Consider the following 13,709-nt stretch of genomic DNA (forward strand, 5'->3'; position numbering starts at 1 on the left):
GTCTACATATTCTCTTCTAAGGCTACTTTGAAATCATAATGGAAAAGGGAAGGCTGGACTTAATGGAACTAAATTACTATCTAGGTAGGCAATTTTATTGCACTTGTAACTTAATGTGTAATTGTAGATAGAAGCTGGTTACTTGTACTTTTATGTCTCATTCTTGAAGCCATCTGGAAGGGGCTATAAAGTTCTTCTTTAATAACAGTTGTGTGAATACTATTGGGTCTTCTGTTATCACTGTTGACAGAAAGGTGAAAAATTGGCCAAAATAGATTATATACATACCATTTAGTCTCCAGTGTCATCCTATAAGTTACTCATTCATTACAAAGGAATCATGTAGTAACTTTCCATTGGAAGAACTGGTAAACAGAATCAACTCTCTCTCTCTGTGTGTGTGTGTGTGTGTGTGTGTATAGGAATAGAGGTAGACACACAATAGGCAATATGATAAAATGAGACAAAATGTAAACAATTAGGTAAGGAGCATTATTTTGTATTAAGTAAGTAAAAAACTGATTTATGTTAACAAAAACAACCATGGAATATTTACGAATGAATTTAACGAAAACTCTGAACCACTAGCAATGATATATCTGGACAATAAATGCAAATTAAGTGTTATATAACAGTAGACTATCAGTAGACAAAAGTGAACAGAAATTTAAGAACTTTAGGAATTTTAAGCTTTTGATCTGGTTGTTTCCCAAGTCTATCACATTGCTGCTGTCCAAGCAAAGGGTGTGGTTTCCTTTGAGCTGGGAAGAAAGATCAAAATTTAAATCAGCTGAAGCAACTAGAAACTAAAGGTCAGGACATTACGAAAGGGGGAAATTGTGAAGAAAGGAGTTCCATTAGTTCAAGTGGGGTTGTCCCTTGGATCTGTGCCCAGTGGCTTAGTTCTTCTGATGCTGAGCAAGATTTTCCAGAGAGCATCTGCTAGAAAGTGAGAATGGAACAGTTATAATAGAGGTGCAGCATTTATGGGAGGCGTTGGAGTTGTGCCCTCCAAAACAGAAAAATCTCAGATTTGTATTTTATATTTATGCATACAAGAACTGGAGTCTAGGTCAGAGATGCAGGATTTTAGAGGATTCACCATAGACCAAGTGGAGAGCAAAAAATGTAGATATCCTGAAATCTCATGCTGAGAGCATCAGCATGCAAGACAGGAGCAGTCTGCTGTGCCATGGGTTATCTCCCTGGCTGGGGATCAAACTCTTGCTGCAGTGGCTGCCCGATATCTTGATAACACTGACCCTTGCACCACCAAAGAGGCCAAAACAAAAATTTTAATACCTCCAGTTACTTGGAATTCACTTAAATATCTGGAAAGATTGTACTTTATGAATGAAAAACAGGACCCTGAAGGAGTACCTACTCTAGTCCCACACATCACTACTAGTGAATGGGAAGAGCACTTTCTTAGCGGCACTGTGAAACTTTCATAGCCTGGATACTAAAATGGATCTCAACTGCATCACGACTCACGGAATACATGAGTTATGGAGATTGTCATAAACATGCAAAGATAAAACTGGCAGAACAAAGCAAAACATTGGTAAAAGGAATGGAAAATGATAAAAGCCACTTTGCAAAGCAGTTTGACGATATCTAGTACTGTTACGTATACATTTGTTTACCCTGTAAGTTTTAGATATTTAATAGAAATGAGAAGACTTATATAAGAATGTTCTTAATATACTGTATTAGTTTCCATGGGCAGCCATGAAAATGGTCCCCAGCCTTCAGGGGTAAATTTAATAGTAACTTATTCTTACATTTCTAGAGGCCAACAGTCCTAAATCAGGATGTTGGCATGATTGTCTCCTTCTGGAGACTTTGAGGAACAATCTGTTCTGTTCCTCCTAGAATTGGTGGAGGCTTGCAGTTCTTAGCATTTCATGACTTAATGTGTGTGGTAGGGCTTGGGGGAAGTAGACCCCACCCTAAATCCTGCAGGATCCCTTCTGGGGATCGTTGTATCTCCATAGACCCTTATTTACTAAGAGTAACTCCAATTATTTAGAATTAGAATTTAGATATATTGCTTTTTTGAGTCCCTATTCAAACCAATTTTCTGTACAAACCCAAACTGGAGGAAGGGGGACGGGGCATGAAATTCCACCAATCATTAAAATATGAGGAATGAAGTACTAAATTGTATTATATGTTTATAAATCTCACAATCATTTTGTTGTTTGGAAAAGTTAGACATAAAAGTGTTTGCTATATGTTTCATTAATATAAATACAAGACTAGGCAAAACTTAGTTATAGCAATAGAAATTAAAACACTGCTTTACTGTGGTGAATTGGAGATTGGAAACAGACATGAATGAATTTATGACTCCAACATGGTTCTGGGTTTTACGCCAGCTTTTTAATTCAACAGATATGAAACTTATGTGTTAAGAGTATTTGCTTAGCCTGCCAAATTCAGTAGGAAGTCTCTAGCTTTACCATTTGCAGATCTGAGTATCTACTGAACTCATTAGGACCTCCTGTGGAATTGTTAGTGGTCCAGAATGGATAAGGATTTGTAAACAAAGAGAAAGCAATACCTGATGTCTGGAGTTAATTGTCTGTTTCTTATTTAGCTGGAGGAATAGGCATTTAATCCTTTTTAATATTTTGTGTACAATAATTGACTTTACCTTACTCTTATGAAAACATGAAGAAAACATACAGTATGTACTTTGCTATTGTGCTTTCTAAAATAATTCTAGCTTAGCTTTAGTATCATAAGAACACATTTATTTAAAAAAAACTCTGAGTGCTGCCATGCATATAGCATTTGAATAGTTAAGTTGATTCCTTTCTTAAAATATACTTTTTTTTCCCCTGATAATTATGAGAAATATTAACCAGGTAACAGTAATTAGTAAGTATTTCTCATAATTTAATTAGAAAAATCAATTCTATTATTCTGTTCCTTTTTCAGATGTCACTTTTCTCCTTCAAACCTGTTGTTTTCTCCAGTCTTGTCTTTCATAAGTGTTTTTACATGCTCCGTGTCACACTTTACATAGAACAGAAGAATTAAAAGAGTATAAAATGTGTTGTGAATGGGGACAGTGGAAATGGGTCTAAAGACAATATTAAAAATTCAGTGCAACTGGAGTTACGGATATACCAAGGAAACAGGAAAGAAATATGGAGTCGTGGCAGGCAACACTTAGAGCAGTGTTATCTCTGTAGCGTACTCTCTAGTAACTACTATTAGCATGTTCTTACTGATAGGAAACAGAAAAGTAGTCTGAAAGTCAGAAGACTTTTTTTTTTTTTTTTGTTAAAGATTATTTATGCATTCAGAACTGGGGTACAGGCCAGAGGTGCAGGGGTGGTGAGAGGATTCACCAGAGTCAGAGTGGGGAACAGAGCAGGCTGACAAAGTACACTGCTGAGGGGAGCAGTGGGCAGGTCAGGAAAGGTCTGTCGGGACATGAGGGTCACCTCCGGGGCGGGGATCAAACTCATGCTGAAGTGACTTTAGCTCCTTAGCGCTGTGCTTTAACCCGCTGCGCCACCAGGGAGAGCCCCCAGAAGACTTTTTTTTAAAGATTTATTTATTTATTCATACAGAACTGGGCTACAGGGAGGGTGAGAGGATTCACCAGAGACAGAGCGGGGAGCACAACAGGCAGATAGACAAAGTACACTGCTGAGGGGAGCAGCGGGCGGGTCAGAGGTCTGCCGTGCCATGTGGATCTCCTCCGGGGCAGGCTGGGATCGAACTCATGCAGCAGTGGCTTTGGCTTCTTAGTGCTGTGTTTTAACCCTCTGCGCCACCAGGGAGGGCCAAAAGTCAGAAGACTTTTAAAGTTTGTTTACTCATTTCCACACTGGGAAGTCCTGAGTGGCATGTATGCTTGGTTGCCAACAAGTTTGCTTCCCTCAGACTGGCTCTGTGACCTTGAAGAAGTCATTTAACTTTCATGCAAGCCCTTTCATTATACTTAAAATTAGTGTGTGAACTTATAAATGTATGATGCAAAGGTTAAAAGTAGTTGATCAATTAAGACCGCAGCTGGTAGTGTTCCATTAAGTGTGTTATTTTATAGAGTTAGAAAGATAAATGTATAGCTTTTAAAGTGACTAGAGTAGAATAGCAAAAATACAGAGTATGTCTTAAAGTTTCTTTTCAGTTCAGTCTGTAGATCTCTGTAGTTAGGAAAAACCCAGAAAGTTTTAAGTAAGTTGGCTCTTGAAAATCTCTTCTATATAAAAGAAACTGTATAAAGAGAACCAGATATAGTGTAAAAGATAGATGGTGTAAAAATGTCAAATTGCTTGTTTTTTTCCCCATAGAATAATGGATAAAATTTAACTTTCATGTAAAAAAACAAAACCATAATGAGTTTAAAGGAGATTGGGCTCCCTAGAGACTTTTTCTACTTTTTTTACTCTTTGAGTCATGGAAAGAATTAGGTGATCTGAGCCATAAGGGCAGCAGTTACTTGTGTGCCTCTCATAGCACTGAGTGTGTCCAATCAATACTTGTTGATTCATTGATTTTCTAAAGGTCTTTTCATCGTATTTTGTCTCTGCTCCAACAACACATATGTGGCCAACAAATAAAATTTTGAAATAAAAATTATCCCTAGGGTCCTGGATGTTGTTTTTGATTTTTTTTAAAAACTAGTTTTTAAAACTTACTGTTTTTAAGGTTCTTCATTCTACCATGTGACATCTATGGTGGTGGCCTGGCAGACTGCAGGAGTATATTCTTAGCCTTCAGAAACTAGTAGATAAATCAAAATGTTTTTACTTTCTTAGCATTTCTGAGGGATCTTCAAACTATAACTCACTATTTTCAGATTTTGGTGGTATTGCATTGCCAAGTCTCTGAACCATAATCTACAAGATATCTCTGTAAAGTTGAAATTCTAATTTCTTCTAACATTCCGATTATTAGCCACCTAACAGCTGTTACTATAACTTTTCTTTTTAAAATCTTTATGACTTGCTGTTACCATGAGAATATTAGTTGAATGCCATAGCCCTTCACTGTTGCATGCAGCTTAGTTTTCGTATCCTAGTCTTAGTATCTAGCTTCCTTAGCAGATAAGCAGAATACAGATCCCCTAAAGAGCATATATGTGAAGTGATAGGGATGCATTCTTAAGGTTTTCTTATTTCCTATTTTTTAACCCCCTCCCTCCGCCCCATAATCCCAGTGGATGAAATAATGATCTGAGAAGAACTCTGTTGTAATTGTAGAGTTCAAGGTTTGAAGGTTTTAGAGCATTAACTTTCACTGAGGGTTATTTTATTTTTTTTTAAACACATATGCCAACCATTTGGCCTAGCATATCTGAGTTGATTAAATAATGAACTAAAGCTAAGAACTATTTCTAGATGACTTCTTATTCCTTTCTAGCATAGTAATTTTTCTCACTCAAAATTATCAGTCAATATTTAGAAAGAAAGAACAATATGAAGAGAACGTATTCTTTTCAAATGTGTTCAAAAGTCTGCTTTTAGGTTATCTTTTCTGACTTTGCTTTGTCAGGAATTTTCATGAACTCTTAGCATTTTGTTCTGCATTACCTCATAGACTTACTCTATCTTTTCAAGGTACCTGTCCCTTGTGCCAGGTAGACTCATTACTCATACAAATCTAGGTTATATTTTTCTAGGAAAATTAATTACTCGATACTGGCTACATATGGTTAGCTTGTCAGCAGGAAAATTTTAACATATTTTGGGGCCGTACAATATAAGTATTAAGCAATCTTTTTCTCTGTGCACAGAGTAGTACATTAACATATATTTAAGTGACTACATTCTATAGTACTAATGTTTTGCATGGGATAGTAAGACTTTCTTATTTTTATTGAAAGTGTCAAATACCTGTCTTCATAATCATGAAAAAGAGCACACAGTGAAAAAAGATGCAGAGTGCCTGTTATATATTTGTATATACTAAAGGTTATGTTATATGTAGTAAAGTATATGGAATTGATCTATATAGTATGAATACCTACCATTTGGATTGGTTAGGCAAGGAAAACCTTCCAGGAAAGTGAATTCATTAGGAGCACAACAATGTATTTTAAGACATATGAGATGACTTTATGAGAAACAATCTGTTATGTGTGCTTAGAACTACTGTGTCCAGATAGAAGGATTCATGCCCACTGGGAATTGGTATTTTGATAGTATCTCATTTTGTCTCTCTGAAACTTTATCAGATCTATTTTATAAACCATCAATTCTTTTACTCTTTTGTAGCACAAAAACAATATTTTACCTAGGTAGGAATTTGAAGATAGTCCTTGAAGTCAACAAATTTTAGGACGTTTCTTAGATTTCTTTGTAGAAGATATTTCTTATTAATTACATTAGTTGAGCTTCTAGAATCTTGTTTCTATACATAAAAACAACACATGAAGTGGCTGGGGAGAATCTTAGATGTAAATGTGGTATGCATATTATTTGCTAAGGAAGTTTTCAGGCACTAAGAACTAAATCTATCTAAAAGTATTCTCGCAGGAATCTACTGAGAGCGAAACCTTTACTGTTCTGTCCTTATTACACTGGTAAGAGATATTGTTAAGCCAGTAGGCACTGTTTGTATATTATCCTGTTGGATCCAGTAATATGTCCACATTTTAATATAAGTGTTTTATTTTAAATAGCAATCACTTTATAAAGCAATAACTTTCTAACTCCCAAACTATCATGATTTCCATTAGATTTGGTGTCCTATGAGCTTTGCAGAGCCTTGTTTTTCTCCATTTCCTTAGTCTCTTAGTGGTAGGACTATCCCCTATTTAAACCCTGTTGCATTCTGTCAGTTTTCTTCATGACCTTGCCTCAGATGGCTTTTGATACATTCCATTAGTTGTTGTTGAAGTTACATAGTTTTATAACTTACGCTCCATTGATTTAATTTAAACCTTAATTAAAACAAATCATTGTTTTAAATCTGAAATTCTAATGTGTTTGGTCAAGGAATTCATTTATAAGCCATAATATAATATTCCGCCAGCCCTCATGCACATGGCTTGTCACCTCACATGTGTTGATGGAACACAGGGTATTAAGTTTAAGGGAAGAATGTGTTGATCTTCTAGCACTTTTGTTCTTTTTGACACTTGAGATCCCAGAATTCTCCGGGGGGAAACCCAGAACCCCAAACACCACTAACTTGGAGTGTGATAGACGTGGCTTTGCAGTTCTTCTGTCTCCAGCTTTGTCCAAGCGTCCTCTCTCAGACTCTGCTAATTTAGTATTGTATCAGGAGTCATTCTACTTTCCTGTGTTTCTGAAGAGAGTCAATTTAGTACAAATTGGGACCTATTTACGCTTCCTCTCTCTAACACATACTGTTAGTCAGCAGGGCTTCTGAGACAGCAATTGGTATTTGAAGAAGTACCCTCTTTAGATCTTTTTGAATATGTTTTAAACTTCACCCAGCAGATTTCATTATTGAACAAAAATTAATGTGTAGGAATGCTTTGTAACTTGTTGTCTCTGTATCCTGTAACCTTAATAAATTTTACATTCTGCAAAAATTACATGTATTTTATTACTTAATTAAATATTATCATTTAGTTAAAGCTTTCTTTTCATGGAGCATCTGAATTGTTAATTTTTTCTTTGAGGGATGACTCCAAATTCCTCACAAAAACAAGCAGAGCTTTTCTCTGCTCTTGCTATCAGTTTTAGGGGACATATTGCTTCGTCGGTACTGTCATACCAATAAATCATCCCAGATTACTTGCAGTCGTACAGTACTAAAGTATAGCATGCATTTTAAAGGAAATCTGCTATTTTCTTTTCAATCAGATGAGCAACGTGAAGAGACTACGGCCACGGCTCAGTGCTATTCTCTTTAAGCTTCAGTTTGAAGAGCAGGTGAACAACATCAAACCTGACATCATGGCTGTCAGTACTGCGTGTGAAGAGATAAAGAAGAGCAAAAGCTTTAGCAAGTTGCTGGAACTGGTATTGCTAATGGGAAACTACATGAATGCCGGCTCCCGGAATGCTCAAACCTTCGGATTTAACCTTAGCTCCCTCTGTAAAGTGAGTTTGTTTTGTTTTGTTTTTGTTTATTTTTTTAAAAACACATATTTGCCTGAACACATTCTTAAATGTCAACCCAGATTACATTATTTAAATGCGTTTTTATTTTGACATGCTCATTATCAAGAGCTTGAACTGAATCGTGCTCCCAAACCCACAGTGAACTGAACTAATTTACTCAACCTCTGAACTAAATCCAAATATTAATCTTATCTCATGTGCAAATTCAACTGAAGTAGATTGCTTAATAATAAAATTATGTTGTAAACCTATGCTTCCTCAGACTAATGAAATGGAATATCAAAATATTATTTAAAGCTAACATTAATTCATTTTACCTACCTGTGTATGATGACATTTATACTGAGACTTACTTAGGATAGGATAGTCACAAAATTTAACCTTTAGCTTTGAAATATTTCTTTGCATTTTTCCTTTTGCAAGCTGAATGTAGGAGGAGGAAAGTAAGACTCCTTTATACCAAGAGAAAAATAATTTATTAGAATTAAACATACCAAAGATGCCACTGATGAGTTTAAAATGTTTCTATTTAAATACAGTTTTGTAGGATGTGAAATTTGAGTCAAGTGATAGATTTTGTTTCTCTTGGATTTATTTGTAGGTTAAATTTCTTACAGCAAATCTATTCAATGTTTTATATAACAGCTTGTACCTAAGAAGAGGGCCATAGTAATAGTGCTTCATTGATCTGCTTACAGCAAATTCTTCTCAGTTACACGTCATAAGAACAGCTTTTTCTTGTTCTTGATCCAGTAATATCTACATTCCCTGATGAAAGAATTTGATTATTGCCATTGCCAGTTAGGTAGAGAAGGTGAGAAACAAGTTCAGCTCTAGCTATGGGTTTACTGAACTGTAATCTCTTGGTACTTTGATACTTTTCTTACATGATTTTCCTGATCTAAAATTCCTACTTATCAATCAATATCAATATCAATATCTTGTCAACCTGTTTCCTCTCCCATCTCTATCTTCATTTACCTCTCTTTATCTCATCCTACTTTTTTTTAGATAAGTTCCTTAGTATACATGATGCGATTCCTAACACATGTGTTGAGGACTTTACACCTCTCTCAAGGACTTACACAGGCTAAATTACTAGGTCATGATTATTGATCGTTTAATGGATCGGTTAATGTATGATTAATATTGGCCTGGCATACATAGACTTCATATTTTTATATGTCAACTATTATGATTAGGTGTTTGTTTCTTTTGGGGGGAGTAATAAAGAAAAACATTATGCCACAAATTTATGGGGGAGAGGCAAGTTTTGCTAAGAGAGAGCAGTTAAGTATTCAGAGAGGAACCAGGAACTTGAGCTGAGTTGGAAAGCATGTTCCCTGAAAGGGAAAGACATTCTGAGCAAGAATCAGTAGTTTTGATAGTTAGAATATGACTGTGCACTCTAGTGTGATCATATCAAGTGATTTACAAAAGGTCGAGGCTAGGTAAGAAAGAAGTGGAGAAAGAGAAATGACAGTACATTGGCCTAGGTTGGAAAGAGCAGTCACTGTCACACCTTATGGGGAAATTTTTTTTTTGAAGCAAAATGTTGTGATCATATACCTTGTGGGAAAAGACTTATAACTGTATGGAAGGAAGTTAAACTGTACTGTCCAGTATTATCACCATTAGCTACATATGGCTACTAAAATTTCAGCTAAAATTGAAATACAATCAAGAATTTTGTTCCTCATCCAAACATGCTTTGTTTCCTGTAAGTCAGTGTCCATAAATGTTGGGAACAAACATGTAACACATTTTCATCATTGCAGAACGTTCTATTGGACAATACTGGTTTAGCAGGTTGTTTAGGGTGGGGGGGGGTTGTGACTTAGTTTGATTGGCATATAAAATATGGCTTAGAAGAATCACACAGGAAATCAAGATAGAAATTAGGGAACAGTATGAGAGGTGATGGAATAAAGGGTAGTCAAAGATAATTCACCTAGACAACTGGTGGGAGATGTTGCTGCTGCCATAGTAAAAGTGCCTGCTCAAAGTTAAAGGCCTTCCGGGTGCTTTTGATGTTTTCTACCCTTTGCTTACTTTAGTCTCTTATAGGACATCTGATTAAAACAGCCCTATTCAATTATTTAGCAAGTATGGGAGTGTCCACAATGTAACCATCGCTAAGGAGTGCAAAAGGAGGTTGAAGTAGAGTGGGAATGGGACGGAAGGAAGAAAGAGCTGGATAATTGTTAGGACCTGGTAGTTAAGAAGTTGTAGACTGAAAGAAGCAGAGAAAGCAAAACTGTCAGGTTTGGTCTTTGTCAGAGAAAGGAAGCAAAGGTAGAAAAAAAGGATGAGAAGTAAGGTAGAGAAGTTAAGTCCATTCCTAAACATCTACTGGATTTTATTCATAGTTCTAAATTGTCTATAGCTTTCAAATTTGCATCAGAAATATAGTCAACTCATCAAAATTGTATTTCATGACATCTCTTATGCCTTCTTCTGAACAGAGCTGTTTGACAGCAAATTAGGTCTGATCAGTAAGGTGAAACAGCCTAATACCGTGCTTGGTACAACACAAAACCAGTAAATGTCTGTTGAATGATGAATGCAATAACACAGTAATGTGTCTCTTTGTTATTTTATACCTAATAGACATGCGTGCATGCTGTTACTATTTTTATTACTGCTAATCTACAAACCAGTTAACCTTTCTCTGAATAATAGAGTTGGCTATATTTTCAGGCAATGATCCTGGATATTTTGATCATTCTTCTTAAGAGCCTTCTATTGAGCAAGACACAAAATAAGTGCTACAACAACGTCATTTATTGTTATTGTTATTATTCTGCATGTCAACTTGAAAGCAGACATTGAGCAAGATGATATCTCCTCTCTCTCTTTTTTTTAATCAGAAGTAGCAGCTTGATCTTTGACAATTGTGATTGAATTTTACAAAGTATAAAACATTTGGTTTGATGATAAGCCCCCACACTAGGAATTTCATATACATACATATATATATATCAAATTCTATTTGACAGTAGACAGTAGTTACTTTTAAAATCTGATCAGTAATTAGATATTTATTTAAATACAGAAATATAAATTCCACATTTAAAAATTTTCTTTTATTTGCCCTTTATAAATTTAGCTTAAGTATTAAAAGTGAATGGAAATTTATACTAAATTGATAATTTTGGATTGTTGAAAATAATTCTGTGAATTATTAATTTTGTATGCAATGTAGTTAATTTTAGGAATGATGTTATATCTTTATGTACATTTATATTGAAGATGACTGATTTTAATAACTAGGTGAGAGAGAAAAGGTTTTCTTTTTTTTATCCTACACTTTTGATATGGCCTATGATAAATAAATGTAAATTAAGAGATAAAAGTAAGCCAACCAGAACCTAAAATCAAAGTATAGATAGAAATTTCAGTAGTTGTAGACTTGAGGCTTTCTTAGTAACAGTAAAGGACATCCAATGTCAATGAAACTTTTCATGAGCTCTCATTAGCCAAACCTGAACTTCGCAAGAAAATTTGCATGTATATTGCTATGAAAGAAATATGTGGTGTCAAGCAGTGTTCATATAAACAGCAAATGAATTGTTTTTATGAGTTTTTTCTTTGAAAGTTCTATATGTTCTTTACCTCACTCCCCTCCCCCTACAAATAAGTATTCAGGGTGTTTTAGGACTTGACCTTAAAAAAAACATGTATGGAAAAAAAGACATTAGCTTTTCATTTATAGTAACACTATAACAATGTTTAAACAAAATGTTTAAATATCTTGCTTTCTGATAGCTTGACTTTTTAAAAGGGTGAACCATAGACTATATATGGAAGAATGGATGAACTCCTTGTCATTCATAAAGTCCTCTAAAGATACTAGACATTAGATTAAAAAAAAAAAGGACAATAGGTGGTTTGATATTTTATAATTTATCAGGACCTGGGATGTATTAAATGCAAATAATAGCCTTAAAAGTTCAGTCATAAAATGTAGACCACTGTCTGATCAAAATATATACCTAGAAAAAATTTTATGTGGTTTGTGTTGAAGTCACTTCTAAAAGCCTGTCAGTAGACCAAGTAGATCAGTGTCCTACCCAACAATGAATGAACACATTCACCACACTGCAAAATCATATTAAAATATGACGTGGTTTTAACTTGTAAATGTAAAAGCCATGTTATTAGTCAAAAACACCGTGATTATAACAAGTGATTATTGTTTACTAGTGTCTAAGAAGTGCAATTTCAAAATACTTTTCAAGTCATCCTGCTTAGCACAACTGAATGAGATAGCTATAAACGCTAGATCTTTATCCTAGATAAATTATAGGATTGTAGAAATTTAATTCCCATATTGGGATAGTAGGCACAGATTTTGGAAAAGATACATATTCTGGAAGATAAATATTTGAAAAAGTTGACTAACTATAAGAATTAATTTTCTTAGTGTTTGTATTTATTTCTTATTGTATGTGTATTTAGTTCACCACAAAGATGAAATCATTAAAGGGTACTAAATAATAGAGCTGTGGGGTTGGGAATTAGGTGTTAAAAGGGTGCAACTCTAAGCCAGGGTTGCCTTTTTTTTTTTTTTATTGTTTTTCTCTTTCCAAGTTTATGATTTTTTTAAATTTATCTAATACCTCTTACAAGCACAGGCTAACCTCATTGAAACTGATAGGAAAAGTTTTTTAGAAAAAGAACAATTTAATTTCCTTTTCCTTAGTGGCCCAACTTGATCCAGTGAGTGACTTCTTGAACTTGTGAACAACTCTTCTTCCAGGACATTGATTCTCATCCTGGAAAATTGTTTTAAGAGACACAGGTTCATCAGCCCCATATCACTAATCATTTTCTTCAGCATATATGAATGTAGGTATTTAAAAAAAAACATTTCCCCAGGTGACATTAATGCACAATGTGAGAATCACTTTTTCCTACTTTTTTTTTTTTTTAATCCCAGAATGGAAAATCCTTAATTGGTAGTCTGGAAGCAATCAATAAACATAAAACAACAAAACTAGCACAGCACAAAAAAAAAATAAAAAAAAAATTCTACTTCTTCATTTACAGATAAATGGTGAAAATATTCCCCAAAACTTCTGCTTTTCTTTCATGCCAAGTTGAAAACTGTTTTTGAAAGTGCATACAAGGATTAAATGGAATATGAATTTCAAGGAAATAGTGGAATTGAAACAAATTAATGGTCAGTGTCCAAGATTGTGGCAGGCGCTATCTTGTATAGGTAGAGTTCCCATGTTTATAAAAAGTAGGAGACCTTTAATTGTCACAGTCACACAGATTAATTCATTTTTGTGAAATCTTGATTCTCAAATATCATTTCCCTTGCTCTGAATTTATTTTTATGAAAGACCACTGCCAAACAAATCCATTGTTTCATTTGCATTCAGTGTTCTAGAGGGATTTTTATTCTTTATCAACTTGGCAAAATCACACCAGTAAATTTTGGCATCCTTTGAAAGTAAACGTTTTGGCCAAAGACTTGAAGATAACAAATGTCTTCCTTATTCTGCAACTAGCCAATTAAATCACTGAAACACTGACTTCCCAGGCAATGTGAAACTGCTTAGAATTCTTAACCCCCTTTAACTTATTCATTATATGTATAATGTATAAAAGTTTCCAAGAACTACTTAGTTGACTTAATGC

General features: G+C 34.7%; 1 protein-coding gene across 4 annotated transcripts in view; it reads left to right on the forward strand.

Moving 5' to 3' along the window:
* Positions 1-13,709, forward strand: part of DIAPH3 (diaphanous-related formin 3) — a 442,990-nt gene that overhangs the window by 234,243 nt on the left and 195,038 nt on the right. For all 4 annotated transcript variants that reach the window (XM_004680109.2, XM_004680110.2, XM_004680111.2 and 1 more), the window contains one exon: positions 7,800-8,039. In XM_004680109.2, the coding sequence (XP_004680166.1) occupies positions 7,800-8,039 (240 nt within the window). The remainder of the gene's footprint in view (positions 1-7,799; positions 8,040-13,709) is intronic.

The sequence above is a fragment of the Condylura cristata genome, unplaced genomic scaffold, assembly GCF_000260355.1.
Source record: "Condylura cristata isolate star-nosed mole 26May11 unplaced genomic scaffold, ConCri1.0 scaffold00010, whole genome shotgun sequence".
Taxonomy (NCBI): domain Eukaryota; kingdom Metazoa; phylum Chordata; class Mammalia; order Eulipotyphla; family Talpidae; genus Condylura; species Condylura cristata.